Below are 22,315 nucleotides of genomic sequence, written 5' to 3' on the forward strand. Positions count from 1 at the left end.
GTCGAAGCTGGAACACCCCCTAAGTAATTTACAAATAAATTTCTTGTGAATTATTATCTCGATTTATCAGTAGTTTTACCGAACCAATCTTGTTCAAAATCTTCCTCAGGGCCATATTGTGGTGTTTCTTTTGTGGATGGTGAAGTTTTATTCCCCACATTAGAGTGCAGACGGTCTGTTATCATAGTAATATCCTTTCTTGTTTAGATTAAAGCTTATTCCAATAGGCAATGCATAGAACTCCCCCTAAAAAAAAGTCCCCCCAGACCCCACCCCAAATACTAATGAAATTGATCCCCATCCTCGCTGGCCAAGCTCATTATCACAAAGCTCACATGATAGCTCTAATTCTGAGAATAGGACAATGATCAGTGTAGGGGCTAATGTCACTATAAATGATGATAATGGGTTTCAAGCAGTTCCTTCTAGAAACTCCAAAAAAAGGAAAAAAATCTCCCCAATCAAAAGTATTTCCCCTCCCCCTGCCCAAGATTCTCCCTCTCAAAACTTAGGAATTTACCTCAAAATTTCTCCTAATACCCCCTTTGAAATAAAAAAGGTTACTGCAATAAGAGTTGCAATTTTCAAATTGTTAAAATTAATGTTTTCTCTTAACATTCACCGCGATGGATCTTTGCTAATAGCTGTCCAAGATCAGAAATGAGCAGATACAATAATTAATCTAAAATCTCTTCTGAATATCCCAATTAATGCATCTAAATGGAACCCAAAACAATCTCCAACAAAAATAGTATTATATAATGTTCCCACAGAAGGACCCATTCAGGAGTTAAAAGAAGGGCTCTCAGAAAGGGCTGGTAACACAATCCCTGTTGAAGATGTTACAAAACTTGGTAAACCTAACTCTAATGGCCTAAAAACAAGTGGATCTTTCTTAATTACACTTATGGAGAAAAATTAACATCCCAGAAAAGTTATTCCTATTTGGGCAAATCAAACCGCACAAGGAATACAAGCCAAAACCTATTCAGTGTCAGAAATATCTCAGACTGGGACACACAACAAACTAATGCAATGAAATTCTCATAGCCTGTAGTAATTGTAAAGCATCCCATCCTAAAAGAGTTGACAACTTGCAACAACACTCAGCCTACATGTATCAATTGTAAAGGCCCACATGAATCTACCAATAAATCACTATTCCCTGCATATAAGAAAAGAGCACTAACACTCCAAGTAGCAACAGAGAAGGCCATTCCATACCTCTTTGCAGCTATAGAAGTAAATGCTGCCCAACCATACCAAATAAAGCCCATAATGAAACCAACCAAAACTCCCAAGTTAAACACTCCCAATGCATCAAGTACCCCTTATAAAACACCATCCTTTAAGCCCCCTAGTTCACACCCCTATTAGAAAGAATCACCAAGTCAACAAGCCTCCTTGTCCAATGAGATGAGGCCAGCCTGCCCCCCCTCCCAAGAAGAAACAAACCAGAAACACTACCAGGAATTAATCCCTTAATTGAAAAACAGGATGCAAAACTAAACATACAATCCCCAAATATATGATTATTCATTCTAAACTGTAATGAAGTTCAGGCCATGAATATACATCAATGACAGAAAAAGAAAATCATTGCAGAATTGGAAAAAATCTACATCCCTGATGATATGATCATCCAAGCAAAAAAAGATCTAGCTTTACTATTAACAAAGCTGAACATTGATACACAGTCATATGAAAAATAAATCAACAACACAACACATATCAATACTCCAGTGGAATGTAAGATCACTCACAGAAAATAAGTTAAATGAACTAATATCTTTTATGAATAATAATTCCATCAATATTGCTTGCCTCCAGGAAACTCATTTAACCCAAAACCAACAAATTAAGTCTCTGGGATATACTATTCTGAGAAAGGATAGATCATCAGAGAGAAAAGGAGGTGGAGTAGCTTTAATAGTTAAAAATAATATAAAATTATGTTTCATTGAGCGTATGACTTCAAATAATACTGAATTAGCTGTTGCTACCCCTCAAAACCTGAATACATATTTCAACCCCAAAAGTGGCGGTTTCTGTACAATTGACCTACAAATTGTGTCTTTAAATATTTTGAATAAAATTTATATAAATAAAATTGATAGTCTATGTACTTACCACTTTGCCATAGTTTGCTTCCTAAACGAACCTGCTGAAACCCTATCACATACCTCCAAATATATCAACACTAAAGCAAATTGGCCTATGTTCAAAAATAAGCTAAATGATGAAATTACAAGTTTCATCCAAAATTCATGCATTTCAAACTCAACAGCTGACGCGCAAACCAAAGCTTTGGCATCCTTATTGATAAATAAAGCTATTCATGCTATCCTCAGGACAACACCCAGGAAAACCTATCCCAAACATATTCCCAAAGCTTGGTAGACGATTGAATGCCAAGATAAATATAGAACAAAAAAGGCAGCTAGGAGAACATTCTTAAAAAAACCATCACCTACTAAATATTAAAAAAAATTACAAGCAGAATGTAATCTAAAAAGGACCATAATAAATGCTAAATATAATTACTGGATTAATTTTGCAAATAATTTCTCCAGAGAAACACATGAGCCAATTATACATAAAGTCATAAGCCACATCTGTGGGGAAAAGACTTCCCCCAACCCACTCCTGTATGAGCTTATACATAATAATACCCATTATGACAATGATAATGAAAAAGCAAAGCTATTTGCCACTCTTTTTGTTAATAAGCTAACATCAAGTAATTGTAGCAAAATGTCCCCAATTCCTATGAGCCCAAGTTGCCAACCTCGCCCAGGATCCGAGTATATAACCAGCCCCTTTTCAATCCTAATATGATGTATTAAATAATGCAATACATCATATTAGGACCAAGACTAGCGGCAGCTATGACAATATACACCCTACATGGATAAAGAATCTCACCCCTTCATGCAAACAGGAACTTTCAAATTGTTATAATCATGCTTGGGCTTCATCTATGTTCCTAAATGTCTGGAAATGTTCGTGCCTCCTACCAATCCTAAAGAAAAATAAACCCAAAAATAACCCTGAGTCTTATAGGCCCATAATGATTACTCCTGTGATGGGGAAAATAGTGGACAAAATGATCTATTACCGACTTCTCTGGTTTGTTGAAAAAATAATATGATCCCTCAAACTCAAACTGGTTTGAGGAAACACCATTCCTGAACAGATGTATTCATATTGTTAACAAATGCAATAAATGAATGATTCTCAAAAAATAATGTCCTAGTTGCAGCTTTCCTAGATTTTGAAGGGGCATATGACAATGTGAACCACCAAATCCTTTTAAACAAACTTGCAAACCTTGGACTACCCCCCAAGCTATTATATCTTGTAAAATCTTTCACAGAATTATAAAGTTTCATTGTTTGTGTAGGTTCAGCCTCTTCACCCCAAAAGACAATAACCAAAGGCCTTCCTCAGCGGCCTCCTCTTTACCCTATATCTCTGGGACATGAACCTCCCCCACACGAATCTACAGTATGCTGATGATCTGGTACTATGGTCATCTGGCAACACCTTTGAGATTGCACAGTCAAAGCTGCAAAAGTCACTTTTCTAATTTGAAAAATTTTCTCAACATTCAGATTTTCCCATTGCCCCTACCAATTCAAAAATAATCCAATGTCACAGAAAGCGAATTTATGTTAATGAGAGACTAACTCTAAATATAGTAACTATTCTAGATAATAATCGTATTAATTACTGAGGTCTAAAGCTTTTCCAAAAACTTAATTTACATTTCCATAGTCCAAACACAATACAAAAAGTGCTACAGAAAAACAAGTATACTAAAAAGACTTTTTTCCACGTCCTGGGGATGTAAGGAAAAAAGCTTACTCCAGTTTTATAAGTCACACATAAGCCCTCATATTGACTATGGGCTCATCGTCTATGGTGCATTTGCAAATACCCAGATGCAAAAAATTGAAAAAATACAAAACGATATAATACGTCTCATATTTGGTCTTAGGAAACCCACAAGCACCAAGTTTCTGCTTATGGAGAGTGGATTAACAACAATGAGGGAGAGACGTAGTTTTTTCTTGATAAAACATCTTACAAAATTTGAATCAAATAGCTCACACACCCTACATAATTGGTTAAGAAATCCAGCCATGTATAGAGGCATTGCAGATGAGTATGCCAATATTCAGAAGAAGTTCCCTATACCCGCAAAGTCTATTGCACATACTTTCCCCCAAACCCCTCCATGGAATTGGTCAATCCCCATAATAAATACTGATTTCTCAAAGTAGCCTAAAAATTTAACCCCCATTGCTTTTGTAAAGAAGAAATTCGCTGAACTTAATGCAATTACTTATAAAAACCATTTCCAAATCTTTGTTGATGGGTCCAAAATGAATGAGAAGGTAGCAAGTGGTGCTTTCCTTCCTCTCCTGAAAATTGTAATTGGTGAGAGATTGTATAATAATGTATCTATAATGTCTGCAGAGTTAAATGCCATAATCATGGCATTAGAAAACCTTATGGAAACTAAACCCTTGATTGCTGATTCAAATAATATTATAGTTTATTCTGACTCTTTATCAAGCCTTGAGTTGTTGTCTTCAGCTCCTCAGTATAAGCTGGATATTGACACTTATCATTGTCTTAGTATTATATATAATCTTGCTTCAAGTGGCATAAGAACTTACCAACTATACTTGCACACAGAGCATAGAAATCGACATCTATCATCTTATATTTGAACAACTTTAGTCGACGGATCCAATGAAATATATTTGATAATATGTTATAAATAAGAGATAACCAACCCAATAGTTCTGTATGCCACAGATTAAAGCAAAAAGAAAAGAGCTGAATATCATCTGATAAAAAAATCACCTACAATGAAATAGAAGAAGATCATAGAATGCCCAAAAATAACCCTAAGTCTTATAGGCCCATAATGATTACTCCTGTGATGGGGAAAATAATGGAGAAAAAGATCTATTACCGACTCCTCTGGTTTGTTGAAAAAAATAATATGATCCCTCACACTCAAACTGGCTTCAGGAAACACCATTCCTCAACAGATGCTTTCACATTGTTAACAAATGAAATTAATGAATCATTCTCAAAAAATAATGTCCTAGTTGCAGCTTTCCTATACTTTGAAGGGGCATATGACAATGTGAACCACCAGATCCTTTTAACTAAACTTGCAAACCTTGGACTACCCCCAAGATTGTATCTTTTATAAAATCTTTCATAGAATTGCGAAGTTTCATTGTTTGTGTAGGTTCAGCCTCTTCACCCCAAAAGACAATAACCAAATGCCTTCCTCAGGGAGCAGTCCTCAGCTGCCTCCTCTTTGCCCTATATCTCTGGGACTAGAACCTCCCCCACACGAATCTACAATATGCTGATGATCTAGTACTATGGTCATCTGGCAACACCTTTGAGATTGCACAGTCAACGCTGTAAAAGTCACTTTTCCAATTTGAAAAATTCTCTCAACATTCAGATTTACCCATTGCACCTACCAAGTCAAAAATAATCCAATTTCACCGAAAGCGAAATCATGTTAATGCAAGACTAACTCTAAATGGAACAACTATATCCAGAAGATAATCATATTAATTACCTTGGTCTCATGCTTGACCAAAAACTTAAATTCCACCTCCACATTGCAAACACAATAAAAAAATGTTATTGAAAAACAATTATACTAAAAAGACTTCTTTCCACACCCTGGGGCTGTAAGGAGAAAACCTTACTCCAGTTCTATAAATCACATATAAGACCCCATATTGACTATGGGCTCATCGTCTATGGTGCATGTGCAAAGACCCAGATGCAAAAAACTGAAATAATACAAAACGATATAATACGTGTCATATTTGGTCTTAGGAAACCCACAAGCACCAAGTTTCTGCTTATTATGAGTGGCTTAACAACAATAAGGGAGAGACGTAGCTTTCTCTTGATAAAACATCTTACAAAAATTAAGTCAAATAGCTCACACACCCTACATAATTGGTTAGGAAATCCAGCCATTTATAGAGGCATTGCAGATGAGTATGCCAATATTCAGAAGAAGTTCCCTGTACCCGCAAAGTCTATTGCACCTACTTTCCCCCAATCCCCTCCATGGAATTGGACAATCCCCATAATAAATACTTATTTCTCAAATTGGACTAAAGATTTAACCCCCATCACTTTTGTCCAGAAAAAAATTGCTGAACTTAATACAATTACTTATAAAAACCATTTCCAAATCTTTGTTGATGGGTCCAAAATGAATGAGAAGGTAGCAAGTGGTGCCTTCCTTCCTCATCTGAAAATTGCAATGGGTGAGAGATTGTATAATAATGTATCTATAAAGGCTGCAGAATTAAATGCCATAATCATGGCATTAGAACACCTTATGGAAAATAAACCCTTGATTGCTAATTCAAATAATATTATAGTTTATTCTGACTCTTTATCAAGCCTTGAGTTGCTGTCGTCAGCTCCTCAGTATAAGCTAGATATTGACACTTATCATTGTCTTAGTATTACAGATAATCTTGCTTCAAGTGGCATAAGAACTTATCTTCAGTATATTCCTAGCCACTCTGGTATAAGTGGTAATCATCAAGTTGATGAAATGGTAAAAAATGTTTTAAATATTGACCAGCCAAGTGGGAGACCAATCCCCATTAGAGATATTTACTGATGGAGACTATCAGATATTATGTTTAATAAGAAAAATCCTACTCTTTCCACCCTTCCCAATAAGTATTTTTCTAAAATTTATCATAGAATTCGTTCTGGAACAAATGGACTAAACTTTCTTGCATTCTCGTATCAGTTTCCTAATTCAAATGGTTCAGTTCCCCTGTCCTCTCTTTGCAGGTATTGTATTATGGATAATGAAACAATTGACCACTGCCTATTTGAATGTAATATGCTGACGTCTGCACAGCATACTTTGCATTGTAAACTGTTAAAGTACTTTAAACACCACAAAATCTCACTATCAGCCAAGATCCTAGCCGACTATACCTGCACACAGAAATCGATATCTATCATCTTATATTTGAACTCCTTGAGTCGAAAGATCTACTGAAAGATATCTGAGAATATCTAATAAATAAGAGACACCCAAGCCAGTAGATCTGTAGCCCACAGAGTGAAGCAAAAGGAAAAGGGCTAAATAGTATCAACTGAAAAGCCCGCCTGCTGTGAAATAGAAGAAGAAGAGGGGGAAGAGCTGTTTGCAAATCAATCGATAATTCCCAGCGTGATGAGTGGGATTCCCCCTTGCATGCCATGGAACAGTCATTAGGGTTGGAGAAACAAGTGTATCAGGTAAATAATTTTATCAACTAACGTTCCTCCACTGCTTACTTGAAAAAAAACGCGTCAAAACTATTCGGTTTAGGGAGTAACTTACACGAAAAGAGATCAGCACTACTTGCAGATTAGTTTGGATTGATCTTCCCATTCCCCTATTTGGAGTATTTTGGATTAATTCCAGATATTGCACAAAAGTAATTAAAAAGTGTCTGTAACCCTTTGCCAATCACCTGAGGTTATACAACGGACTTCTCTGTACTTATCTACGGCTGACATTTAATTTTCACCAACGAGTAGTAGATTTCTGTCTAATTTTTTGTCTCTTTTTAAAGAATGAGGATTAAGACACCGAAATAAAAGAAAAAGGGTTCTGTTAAAAGAAATAAAAAACTATTGATACTCAAGATACAAAAGCGAGCGGAAAAAATATATATATATATTTTTTCCACGTTAGTCTTACATTATAAAATAATCCGTAACGTATTTTTTTTTTTGTCTCTTTTTAAAGAATGAGGATTAAGGCACCGAAATAAAAGAAAAAGGGTTCTGTTAAAAGAAATAAAAAACTATGGATACTCAAGATACAAAAGCGAGCGGAAATAATATATATATTTTTTCCACGTTAGTCTTACATTATAAAATAATCCGTAACTTTTTTTTTGTCTCTTTTTAAAGAATGAGGATTAAGGCACCGAAATAAAAGAAAAAGGGTTCTGTTAAAAGAAATAAAAAACTATTGATACTCAAGATACAAAAGCGAGCGGAAAAAAATATACATATTTTTTCCACGTTAGTCTTACATTATAAAATAATCCGTAACGTATTTTCTCGGCCACTTCCCAGATTTTTCTTTCATGAAATTAATAGATTTGGATCGTATAATTGATTTACTTCGGATGGTTCACAAGACAATGAAAGTAGTTAATCAGCCACAAACTAAGAATTTCCATGTTTGATAATTTTCGTAAATGACGTTGCAGTTTCTAATTTTCAGAGTCTACTGGACATGCATGCATTCTCACATATCCATAACGACTACTATTGACAGCCTTCTTGAAGGATTACTTTCTGCAACATGAAGTTGAAACACTTGACTTAGTGGCTTGCTATATAATCAAAAGAGTTGGAGACGGGCTGGGGATCCACATGTTTGACAAAGATAAACAATACCTTCAAAGAAAAGAAAACAATACCGTCAAAGCAAAGCCACACTTTCTTAAGCTGTTTGGTGCCAGATTTATTAGCTTGATATTTTGGTGATTGTTCACCTTTTTTTTATTTGACACTCGCTACTAAAAAACTACGTATTAGGGTCTCTTTTATCTAAAATTGAATTCCCAATTTTTCTCTATTTTTAAGATACATATCATTGTGTAATTTCTCATTTGACCTGTTCAAACAATCAGATTTCATTGTCCATGGAACTTTAAAACTCCATTGCTTGAACATGGAGCTTTCAATACAGAAATGATTCTGCTGTGAGCTGCCTAAGAAAACCTACCTGGCACAGGTACACCCCCAGAACTCGACCAGATGTTCTGATTAAAAATTATCTTTCCTATACATAGACAGTAGGCTCCTAATCTTGGACATTATAGGGCTGTTCTTTTGCACAAAGACCTTACATCTAAGATCTCACATCTTTCTGCAAAGATTTTCGTTCTTTTAACTCATCTTTGTTCTTAGATCTTACAGCTCACTGATGTAAGCAAAAAGTGTGAAGGATGCCATCTTTCTGCCATATAGAACAATGAGGAGAGAACTTTGATGATATACTCATCATTGTTCTTAGACCACTGATCAGAGCAGAATGATGATAGGACGTTTGCAAAAGAACACTATAAGATGTAAGATCTTAGCACAAAGCTGAGTAAAAGAACGGCCCTTATGTATATAGGATTAGATAGTAGTGATTGGCTGATGATTAGGACTAGACCAGTTAGGATTAGCTGACTATAATCTTAGGATACCTCTGGTCTAGCTGACTATGATCTTGGGATACCTCTGCTCTTTAAAATTTGAATTTAGACAAAAGTTAGCCTATCTCTTCACTCTAGTTAATATAAATACAATTATTCTGTTTCAGAGCACTTGTCATTAGGATATATTTTTCAAACTTTAAGAACCTGTGTCAAAGATTAGACAGCATTTTCTAAGATTAGGCTCAAGCTTTAAATTTGTGGCCAAGATTAGGCTCTACTGTTGACTATCAGTATATTTGAAAATGTGAGTGTTGTGCATAGCTAAAATATTCAAGCTAAGCACATATTTGTCAAAAGATTTTGACACATCCAATGGTGAGACAATCCACTTTCTAGGTGGTGTAATAGATATTTTACAATGATTTAGCCGCTAAAGAGTGGATTATATGACAGACTACAAGGTATCTTACCATACAACTGGTCATTGAAAATGGTGTAAAACCGAAAATACATTTTCCAATTTGTTCTAATGTCCTTAGAAAGTTTGACCTTTTCAAGTACAACAACGAAGCAGTGAGAAAAACATTTTCTCTTGAATTACAAAATATTAGCCACGCCCCGTTAGTTCCTAGCACATTAGTTTTAGAACAAGAAGACTCTAACTTTAGATCATGAATTTTCTTCTTTTTTCTTCGAAATTAATAAAAGTATATACACAAGACCAAATCACAACTTATAGCTTAGTGCTAGCTCCTTCTTTCTTTTCTTCTTTGTTATCTTTCTTTTCTTCTTTGTTATCTTTCTTCTCTTCTTTTTTAGGTTCCTTTGTGCCCTCCTCCTTCTTTTTCTCAGATTCCTTGTTAGCTAATTTGTTGTTAATCAAATTATGCAGAGCGATGATAGAACGAGCAAGGGCTGCCACGTACAACACTCCCATTTGATCATTTGTTTCAATAAAAAGGGATTTTATAAATTGCGGTTGGGTGACGTCAGGTAGTAAGTTGAAAATATCTTGAAGCTGATAGACAATCTGATGGTTTACAGGTAATTTACCATCTACAACCTAAAATACAAAAAACAAATGAGACATGCTACAAGAAAAAGCCGACGCCAATTAGCAGTTTACACAAATAATTAATTCTTATAGAGTTGTCAATATAAGTTTTCCCACTAACTTTCATGAAGTACTTGCTTTTGCTAGGAAAGAAATTAAACTTTTTGACTTCTTATATAAAACCAACAAAGTTGACAAATAACAGAAGAAAACCGGAGCTAATTTCAAAATTGGGAAATTAATGGTGATTTAAAGCTGAATAGGGCCGTCCTAGCCGAGTGGTTAGCACGTTAGACTTTACATCCTTTGTCCGAGAGGATAGGAGTTTGAGTCCTGGTGTCTCTGCTTATTTCGTTTAAAACGGGTGTCTGGCGTGACTCTGTAAGCTCAGCAAGAGTTGTCCCGACTCTAAACGGGCACCTGGAGAAATCTGGAGAAGGTAAACAGGAAGAGCGTGGGAAAGCACAGGATGGCTAGCCCCCAGCCTCCCATTGCACTTCCTGGCTGAAGGGCCATGAAACAGAGATCAGCATCGCCGGTAGAGATGTAACGCAGTATTGTTTACTTTTAAAGCTGAATAATAACCTTTTTGTGAAGGTAAAGTCCTTTACTAAAGGAAAACACAACAAGCTAAATTATCTCTTTCGACTTCTATAATTCGAATCGACAACGTTGTATTTGTTTTATTTGTACCTTTTAACAAAGAAATAAACGAAGCCAGAATTTCTCTAAATAGTCTTCATTAAACCAGGTTAAGAAAAACTTAGTTTAAATTTTGTAATAAGTAGAGTAAGGGGATAATAACCAGCTTTAGCAGCAGATGTGTACTAAATACCAAACCTCGAGTTATCATAACCCATTGCCATAACACGCACAATAAAAAGAACAACCATAAAACACTAAATTACATCTATTTCCCGTTTCTTACCATGGAACGCCCCAACACTTTAATATCGATAAAAAGACTTCTTTACATATATAGTTAAATTCTGGAAAATAGCTAACCTTAACCTATACTAGAAAAGTGTATGATAGTTTTGGGACAGACAATCACTAGTGCTGGCACCAAAATCTGTCTTGTTGTATTGAACTCAACTCCTGCCACACCCTTCTTTGAGCAAGGGGAATGTAGGTAGCATTTTATGTCCAGCAGTGCATCACTTATCCTGCTATTTCTCTAGTAATCAAAATAATATTTATTATTCCTGCGGCAATTTTTTCTCACTAGATTTTTTTTTTAATAAGTTCCATTTTTTGGTTACTATGGGCGTGGTTCGTTCTTTGCTAGATTGCGCCTACTGGGGCAACTATGATTTTGTGTTGTAATTGATCCTTAAACCTACTGCGCCTCTTCCTCTTTCTTTCTTTTTCATTCTTGCGTCTGAAGTATCTAATATTATCATGATGTCATTGCTGATTTTTTATTTGGGATGGGGGTCAGCAGTGTGGCTTTCTTTGACTGAGTGGGTACCTGGGGAAATCTGGGAGAAAAAAAATGGGAACCGTCAGATGATTTGTCCTCAACCACGCATAGCACAACCGCCCAAAGGTAGAGAATCAAGAGATCAGTACTTGCGCTATGTAGACCATGAGTTAAGCATGCGAAAGTTTCTTTTTTTCTAGTGCGAATATAGGGCAGAACAGAAGTCTGTCAAAAAAACTCGAAACCAATTATAAATAAAATTCAAATAGAGATAAAAATCTTTTTAATACACAGTGATTCTCACAAAATGATAAAATTTCACAAAAAATACTAGATATTTCGGTCACATATGCAGTGACTGTCATCAGTAGTAAAACTAAACTAAAACAATTAAAAACAATAGTTTATATACGAAATGAAATAAAACTAAATATTGTTTAATAATCTAATTCTTTTCAAAGTAAAAGCGGAAGCTAGTCTCTTTGACCTTCTTGGATCCGGTTCATTAGCCTTGAAATGAACTAAGACTTGGACAGAGGTTAACTACATTGGGTGAATTGAACTTCAATCAGATTTTAACAAATTAGCGTAGATAGAGTTCAAACCAAGTTACCTTATGTCACGATTTAAAGCTATATTCTTGAATAAAATTTTCTTAATTTCAAGAGTTTCACGAAAATTTTGCTTTAAACCTTGGTCCCTAGAAATCAAAGAGACATTATCGAACAAAATAATAAGGTCAGGAAAATTAGAAATATGTTCCAAAAGGGTTGAAGTTAAATCTTCAGATTTAGAATCTTGCTTTAAAGCCGATGAAATAGAGTCTTTATACTGTAATTATCTCATTTCCAAATTCTGGTTAGTACGTCCCACATATGAGCTTCCGTAAGTACATGGGATCTGATAGACCACACTTTGTTGCCCCAATGAAGTTAGATCCTTCCAAGAATTTAGAAAACTACCCAAAGTATTATTACTCTTTAAAGCTACCTTTAGACCATTACTCTGTAAAATTCTTTTAAGTTTTTCACTTAGCCGGGATACATTCGTTAAGGAATAAAAAACAAACTAACAACCTTCTCCAGAGTTGTCTCCAAGACTTCCTTAGAATCTCTAGAAACTTTTTCCTTCTTTTTGAAAAAGTCTGGTTAATTAACCACTCTGGATACATGTTACTTAATTAGTATTTTTCTTGGAAAAGACAACTTCACCTCAAATATTCTGGAGAGCAAATACTAAAGATCAGGTTAGTTAAAGAAATGATCGAACCTATTTTTACTTGGCGAGCGTGACCGGAGCTTTATGACAAAAATCTGTTGTTATTTGTCAGCTTTCTGTATATTTTAAATCCAGACTATTTTCGCTTTTTAAAAGAAGAACATCAAGAAAAGGGAGTTTCCCATTCTCTTCTAATTCAACAGTAAACTTTAACCCCCCCCCCCAACAAAAAAAAATTAAGAGGTTCCAAAAATCCTTTTAATTCCTCCTCCCCATAATCCCATACTGAAATTATGTCATCCATATACCGGACCCAAGAAATATATTTAAAAAAATATGAATCTAACGCAATTGTTTCAATATTTTCCACAAAAATATTAGCTAATAATGGAGATAAAGGGACTCTCATCGGTAAACCATTTACTTGTTCAAAAAATTCCCTTCTGAATTGAAAAAAAAAGAGAACTTATTGCACAACCTTATTAAATTCTTAATTACAGATATTCCATATCTGTTTTGCAACAAATCAAGTCCAAATATCATAACAACTTTCTTTCTAAAAGAGTTTCGGCTGCTTCTACATCAAAATTTGTGTACATTGATACATTTTTGAAGCTTCAGAGCAAAGAACTTGAAGAAATTTCTACTTTTTTCAGTTTTTCAACCACATTCGAAGAATTCTTAACGTACGAAATTTGTATAGACAAAAGTGGTTTACAGATTGACACTAACCACTTGCTCAAAACACTTGTTGGTGACCTTGTACTTGACACAATTGGTCGTAATGGTAGGTCAGGCCTATGGATTTGGGAAGTCCATATAACTTGGGTACAAAGAATTGCATGGCAGGCATTTGTAATAAATGAGGTGTTATTTTTCTTTCATCTTTCAAACACTTTAATTCGTTTTTAAACTTGCTTGTAAAAGAGTCTGTCGGATTATACGATAACTTTTTGTATGTTTTTTCATCATTTGGTAAAACCCTTAATTTTGATTCATAGTCCTCAGTATTCATCGCAACCAAAGTGTTACTCTTGTCTGCTTTTGTAATGGTAATTGAACCATCCTTTTTAACTTTTTTAGAATTCTTATGTCTTTGATAGTCATACTAGGAAATCTCAGCTTCAATACAAAATTAGAAAACGTTTTCACGGTAGAATCTCTTACTAAGCTAACATCTTTTATTAGGCTTGCGTTTTTATACAAAGATGTTCCTATTGAAGAGATAATACCTTCCACGGAGATATTATCAGGTTTAAAAAAAAATTTCGGACCCTTTTCAAGCACGATTGTTCTTGTGTCGTTAAAGTTCTTTATGAAAAATTAACCACACTTCGTCCAAGAATTGACGAAGGTATTACCACATTATTTGTTGATAGTTTTGAAAACTTTTTTAGCAATCGTTCTCTGGAAAGGTAAAAGATCACCATCAAATTTTTTATTGAAACCGGAATTTCCTAGTCAACCATGAAAGACATAAGAATTCTAAAAAACATAAAAAAGGATGGTTTAATTACCATTAGAAAAGCAGATAAGAGTAACACTTTGGTTGCGATGAATACTGAGGACTATGAACCAAAATTAGGGATTTTACCAAATGATGAAAAAACATACAAAAAGTTATCGTAAAATCCGACAGACTCTTTTACAAGTAAGTTTAAGAACGAATTAAAGTGTTTGAAGGATGAAGGAAAAATTACACCTCAACTTTATTACGAATGCCTGCCAAGCAGTTCCTTGTGCCCTAAGTTAAATGGACTTCTCAAAATCTATAGGCCTAACTTACCATTACGACCAACTGTGTCAAGTACAAGGTCACCAACAAGTGTTTTGAGCAAGTGGTTAGTGTCAATCTGTAAACCACTTTTGTCTATACAAATTTCGTACGTTAAGAATTCTTCGAATTTGGTAGAAAAACTGAAAAAAGGTAGAAATTTCGTCAAGTTCTTAGCTTTCAAGCTTCGACATTGTATCAATGTACACAAATATTGATGTAGAAGCAGCCGAAACACTTCTAGAAAGAAAGCTGTTAAGACATTCGGACTTGATTTGTGGCAAAACAGATTTGGAAATTTCTGTAATTATGTATTTAATAAGGTTCGGCAATAAGTTCTCTTTTTTTTTTCAATTCAGAAGGGAATTTTTTGAACAAGTAAATGGTTTACCGATGGGGGTCCCTTTATCTCCATTATTAGCTATTATTTTTGTGGAAAATATCTTTGTCAAGTTCTTTGCTTTCACGCTTCGACATCGTATCAATATACACAAATATTGATGTAAAAGCAGCCGAAACTCTTCTAGAAAGAACGCTGTTGAGAAATTTGGACTCGATTAGTGGAAAAACAGATTTGGAAGTTTCTGTAATTATGTATTTAGTAAGGTTGTGCAATAAGTTCTCTTATTTTTTTTAATTCAGAAGGGAATATTTCGAACAAGTAACTGGTTTACCGATGAGAGCCCCTTTATCTCCATTATTAGCTAATATTTTTGTGGGAAATATTGAAACAATTGCGTTAGATTCATATTTTTTTTTATATTTTTTGGGGCGAGTATCTGGATGACATAATTTCAGTATGGGATTATGGGGAGGAGGAATTAAAAGGATTTTTGGAACAACTTAATTGTTTGGGAGGGGGGGGTTTAAAGTTTACTGTTGAATTAGAAGAGAATGGTAAACTTCCTTTTCTTGATATTCTTCTTTTTAAAAATGAAAATAGTCTGGATTTTAAAATTTACAGAAAACCAACAAATAACAATAGATTTTTGTCATATAGCTCCAGTCACGCTCGCCAAGTAAAAATTGGCTTGATCATTTCTATAGCTGACCGGATCTTTATTTTTGCTCTCCAAAACTTTTTGAGGAGAAATTGTTGTTTTTTTTACAGAAAAACACTAATAAGTAGCATGTATCTAGAGTGGTTAACTAACCAGACTTTTTCAAAAAGAAGGAAAAATTTTCTTGAGATTTCTAAGGAAGCCTTGGAGACAACTCGGGAGAAAGTTGTTTGTTTGTTTTATATTCCTTACCGTATGTACCCGGACTAAATGAATAACTTAAAAGAATTTTACAGAGTAATGGTCTAAAGGTAGCTTTAAAGAGTAATAATACTTTGGGTAATTTTCTAAATTCTTGGAAGGATCTAAATTCATTGGGGTAACAAAGTGGGGTCTATCAGATCCCATGTACTGGCAGAAGCTCATATGTGGGACGTACTAACCAGAATTTTGAAATGAGATTATTACAGCATAAAGACTCTATTTCGTCGGCTTTAAAGCAAGATTCTAAGTCTGAAGATTTCACTTCAACGCTTTCGGAACATAGTTTTAATTTCCCAGACCATTTGATTTTGTTCGATAATGTCTCTATGTTGTTCTAGGACCAGGGTTTAAAGCAAAATTTTCGTTAAACTCTTGAGATAGCGAAAATTTTATTCAAGAATATAGCTTTAAATCGAAACACAGTTGAATTAGGGTTGAACTCCGTCTACAATAATTTATTAAAATCTGACAGAGTAAAGTTCAATTTACCCTATGTAGTTAACCCGTGTCCAAGTGTTAGTTCATTCAACGCTAATGAACCGGATCCAAGAAGGTCAAGGAGACTAGCTTCCGCTTTTGCTTTGAAAAGAATTAGATTAGTTTTATTTTATTTCGTATATAAACTATTGTTTTTAATTGTTTTAGTTCAGTTTTAGTACTGGTGACGGTCACTGCATATGTGACTGAAATGTCTAGTATTTTTTGTGAAATATTATCACTGTTTGGGAAAATCACTGTCTATTAAAAGGATTTTATGCCTATTTGAACTTTTATCGTCATGGAAAGGCAGTGTGGTCCGAAATTATCTTCGAAACCAATTATTAGCTCCTTGCCTGGTTAAGTGTAATAACTAATCCTGACACTTGTCTATCCCGTTCTATGGTACTTACCCTTGTAATCTGTGGCACAATTATTAAGAAACGTCAAGTAATCTTGAATAGTGGATAAGTAACTAAGTTATGCTGAAACGCACTCGAAATAATGTACAGACATAAAACAATCATCTTTAATAAATTATAGCTTCAGATTGCGAATGGAAAAAAGTAAAAAAAAAATATAATTAACAATCATCAGTAGGAAAATGAAAATCCTGTACAGATCTCACTTTTTCTAGTATTTTTTCAGAAGACGAAAAACAACACGAGTAAATTTATTAGCTTCTAGGAGAAAACTATACTGGTGGAGCTTTCATATTGCCAGACAACATGTCTGGCCAATCTCATTGAAGGGTTAAAAAGTCATATCTAACATTATGCTTAAAATCAATACTATATTTTAAAATATCAAAGTTCGTCCGATAATTCAATCATTTTGATTTTTCTTGCACAAACACCACCTGCACAGAGTAAAATTTCCAAAATTAAGTATTGACTTTAAAAATAAAGTCAAAGACAATATAAATTCACTCTTTATCGAATTTTTTTTGCAAACTCTCTTAACAACGGTATATCTATCATTTTATGTATTCACATTCGAATTTGGGAATATCAAAATATTGAATATTTTTCAAAATATTCAAAATCATAATATTTGAATTATTCCAAAAATTTGAAAAAAATTCGAATATCAAAATATCCTCATCAGAAACTCGTTTTCCCGCATTTTATTTTGGATATTTATAATTAAAAATTTCGTTATTTCTAGTTGCATGGCTTACGACATTTTTTTGCACAGCAGCGCAAGTTAAACATAATAAATGGAATAGAAATTATCACACCTGCTGTAGGTAAGAGCTAATCTGTTGGACATGTTTAAATAATCCTTTGAGACCAATAAGCTGAGCAGTGATTTGTTGAGAAAGTGAACCAACTGTAGTGTCCTTTACATCTCGAAGGAGGTGCTCCACTCCAACTTCTTCAGCCTCCTCGGCACCAATCTCGCTAGGGATGTGCTCAAAGGTTTTGGTTGTTGGTGTACCATCCTGTAAATAGACAAGCATCCTTCAAATTTCTTGTTTGTCAGTAAAATTTTCTGGAGATATTATTCAGATATTTGAGTTGTTCTCAACAATTACCGAATTATTTATAGAAAAAACCGCATCTTACTAGTTGCAATTAGAAATCTAACCCCCTCCGACTTTCTTTTTTTAACGTTATGCAAATTTCATTTACTTGTTTCTTCAGTTCTTAAAGGGATAACTGAAATCATATCTTTAACTATATCACACATTAGGGAGTTGACTTCTTTTTGTTCAAATTTTAAATTCCAAAAAGCTGATTTCTTTTTTTTGGAATTGATACTTTCTTCTCTAACAAGATTTTTTTTTCTTTAAAACACTTACGTAGAATAATATTAAAGATAATTCTGCTACAGACTTGGATTTGAAAGATTTGAACTTTAACACTTAAGAAGAATCGCAAGTGAATTTCGATCCCATCTAACTTTCTTTTATTAATATCAGGCGATTGTGATTAGCTTACTTGTCCTCAAATTTAGTATAAACTTAAAATTAAAAACAAAAAAACTTTGATGCTACTTGACTCTCTTTAATCGATATTATGCAATAGTCATTAACCTTATTTGTCCTCAGAAATAGTTTTTTTTACATAGAAAACATACTTCTTTAAGTTATTTTAGAGAAGGCATCAGATGCTTTAAAATATGCGTAAAAAAGCTCAAAATTTTCAATAGCAATGAATATTTTTTTCCTCGGAGACTCCCGAGACAATTCTTAAGTGAGGCCCTTCCTTGGATAGTCTATGGCATGGGTCGGCACCCCGCGGGCCGCATGCGGCCCGCCAGACCCGCGCCGCAACGCACCTGACGGACCATATTACTCACCATACCAATACACAACGAAGTGAAAGGGGGTGCCATCTAGCATTCTCGAAAAAATCCGTAAGCCTCATCTAGCATAGTTTGTTTGATTTTCAACAATCCAATCCAGACCAATTGTTTTGGTATGTCACAATTTTTTATTTTGAGCAAACCTTTCTTAAAGTTTGGGAAATACACCCCCAAAAATACTTTGTCTTTCGATTTTCTACGTTTATTCTTTTTTAGTTCAGTAAAATTTAGCGCTTGGGGTACGAAATGAAAGCCAAATTAGGTCATGTGAGGTGTTCATCTCGTGGCGAAACATTCAGAAGAAAAAACAACGCTTGATTTTGCAGATGGGTGTCATCTGGTATATAGGGGGATGGGAAAATATGGTACACACTGGGACATTTCCCAGCATGTACCAGATGAAACCCATCTACAAAATCGAAAGTAACTTTTTTTTTCAAAAGTGTTTAAGTACATCCAGGTTCTCAAAGGAGCACAAATACAATATCTCATGAACCGAATAGGTATTAATTTTCCATTTTCCGGGAAACTAGAGGGGGAGAAAAACTAAATCAAAAGTTACAATACATATCCAGATTATCATAAGGGTGTATGTGCAGTATCGCAGGAAAAAAAGGGGGGTACGTTGGAAGTTTCAAAGCATATTATTGGGGATATTGAACTAAATCAAAAGACTCTATGTCCGTCCAAGTTTGTCATAAGGGCATATTACGGCATCTTAGGAATAGATAAAGGTATTAAGTTGAAACTTAGGGACCTCTTGAGGGGGATTTACAACTAAATATAAATGATGAAATGGTCTATCGGCAATATATATGGGATGTCTGAGGACACTAAGGTAAAACTATCAAGGGATATTGCCAAGTATATTGAACAAAATCAATATGTACTCTATGCATGCAGGTTGTCAAAAGGGCATATGAACAATATCTGAAAAACTGCTGAAAGCAATAACTTGAACGTTTGAGGGGTGCTACAGCTACTACTTTTGCAATTAGTACTACTGCTATTGTGACTTTTTCAAACTGTGACTGCTTTTAACTGTTTTTTATCTTGAATTTGTGACTACTTGCAACTGCAAATACTGGTGAATGTGACTGATTGCGACTGCGTCCCCAACTAAATGTAACTACAATCGCCATTGGATATGACTTTGACTGTATCAAGTACTTTGCTATAGCAAACAACAAGACAATCCCTCAAACTGGAGCAATGCCAAAAAGACAGGGGTACTCGTTGGTAGGTTTTCGAGCTTAAAATCCTCAACTGTTACTACGCAAGCCTGAGCCCACAAGCTTGGGTCATGCAACGATTTTTAACAGAGTCAACATTGAGCAGTTCTTCTCAAACCCGAAGTCAGTTCTATAAAAGCTCCAGTTTAATGCAAGTAACATATACAACTGAGATAAAAATTATGTGACCACAGTTCATGTTCTTCCTAAAGTGTTTAGGGAGAGGGGTCAGATGATATTGTGCAAGGCAACATCATCAGAGATCTGTCCTTGTGACCATGGTCGGGACTGTTTCTGCAAGCAGTCAGTATTTACCATCTTAATTTATATTTCCAAGGAAAAATTTTCAGCCTCACATGCCGACTGGTGCTCCAGCAAACTCAGCAGGTGGAGTCTCACCATCCAGTTGGGGCAGTCAAGATCTGTTTTTGAAAATTTATTCATCGCCTCAAGGATATATTCCCATCGATCGATCATTTTCCAAATTACAAGAAAGGAGTAAAAGAATCTGATTTAAATTGTGTTTGGCAAAATACTTAAATGAAAAGTGCATTAATACAAGTACAAACTGAGTTTGAAAATCGGGTTCCTGATTTCACAAAGATCTCACATAAGATGGATATTTTCGAAAACCCCTTCGCAGTGGATCAAGGTGATAGATTTGCAAAGTGATACCACGCTTAAAATAGCTTTTAAGGAAAAAAACAACTTAGTGGACGCATATGGAAGTTCGCCTTCTGAAAACTACAAGGAATTAAAAAGGTTTGCTGAGCAATTAATTAGTATGTTTGGTACTACATATATTTTTTCAATTCTGAATTATCGAAAAAGAAACACTGTTCTCGGTTAACGGACATACATTTAGACGCAATATTCTACGTCTCTACTACAAAAATACAAGCTAATGTAAAAAAAAAAAGTCAAAAGCAACAACAAAAATATCATTGATTGTATTAACTACAATAAATGTAGTAAAAATATACATTAAACGATTTATTTTTAAACCTAAAATATTTTTATAGAAATATTGTAGATGTACTCTACTTATTATAGTGTACCTACAATACTAGAATACAGTGTGATGACATATGACCTAAGTGCGGCCTGTGTGAAATCCCAACGTAAAATTTTGGCCCTTTTACAACAAAAGCTTGCCGACCCATGCTTTATGGGGTAAATTTTATTGGGTGAGTTTTTTTTTTACCATGTTTTGAAGTTGCACTACGCCTTCAACAAATACATTCATTTATGGGATTTTGTGTTTTTTTTTTCTTTTTTTTAAATCCTGAGGATTAATACTAGATTGGCCATTTGTCCATTCAAAGGATAATCCCATTTTTTATAAAAAGATTCCCGACATCAACAGTACAAACGACATACTGCTAGTCCCAAGCTCTTACATCTAGTTCAGAAAAAAAAAATTATTTGCTTATTCCTTTATATTTGTGCCTTTTACCCTTAGTACCATAATATTTCTTTCATTTGTAATCTTCCATACGAATGCTCAAATAAATGGTCCTAACTGTGAGAATAGTCCTTATTTTAAAGTTTTAAGTAAGGTTAGTAGTTGACTAGGACGTTGAATCAGGAGTTAAGAGGGGTTGTGCCCTACCCCTGCTTATATTGATTATTTTGGTGAACTTTGTCCTAAGGAGCGCAGGAAATGGTATAGATAGGTAACAGGATTGAACCTGAACCCCCCAAAATGTGTGGCCAACTCGTAAAAAAGTAAAAAAAAATGCATAAGACAAATTTTAATGCATTTTGTAAATTTTTTGTACCCCCTCCCCCGAACAAAACTCCTGGATACGCCTTTGGCTCCCTTTATGTCGTTATTTTCTTTGATTTTATTCAATGAAAAAGAACGATTGAATTTAATACATTGAAGATGGGCTTGAGTAAGGGCATGGAAATTGAAGTGGTTCGTTGCAATATATGAATGTCAGTGGGGAGTGTTGCAGAATATGTGAATTCGAAGGGGGGGGGGCTAAAATTCTAAGAGTGGCTAGTATAGGAGAATGGTAAAGGAATGATCCTAAAGTGGAAGGTGATAGTGATGCTTCCCCAAACTTAGATCATGCAGATGATTTTGGATATTCTACACTAGCATGTTAGCAACTTTCTGAAGGTCTTAAGACTTCAGGGTCCAAGATACATTTGAAATATAATGGCTAAGTTACTTGAATTAAAAAGAAAAGACACCAAAGAGGCGATGGTAGGTTATGAGAAAATTGACTAAGGGAACAGCTTCACTTACCTAGGTAACATAATCTGTAAGAATGATGGATGTGGTAAAGATATAAGAAGTAGAATAGCAAAAACGCAA

General features: G+C 34.6%; 1 protein-coding gene across 1 annotated transcript in view; it reads right to left on the bottom strand.

Moving 5' to 3' along the window:
- Positions 1 to 9,899: 9,899 nt before the first annotated feature.
- The window catches only part of Rpn8 (regulatory particle non-ATPase 8), a 30,064-nt gene continuing 17,648 nt past the window's right edge, over positions 9,900 to 22,315 (bottom strand). Inside the window, exons 4-5 of the mRNA XM_089097306.1 lie at positions 17,688 to 17,891; positions 9,900 to 10,299 (exon numbers count right to left, since the gene is read on the bottom strand). Coding sequence (XP_088953432.1) covers positions 9,970 to 10,299; positions 17,688 to 17,891 — 534 coding nt within the window. The 3' untranslated portion in view covers positions 9,900 to 9,969. The remainder of the gene's footprint in view (positions 10,300 to 17,687; positions 17,892 to 22,315) is intronic.

The sequence above is a fragment of the Artemia sp. Qi Xiang Cuo genome, chromosome 11, assembly GCF_049724085.1.
Source record: "Artemia sp. Qi Xiang Cuo chromosome 11, ASM4972408v1, whole genome shotgun sequence".
NCBI classification, from domain to species: Eukaryota; Metazoa; Arthropoda; class Branchiopoda; order Anostraca; family Artemiidae; genus Artemia; species Artemia sp. Qi Xiang Cuo.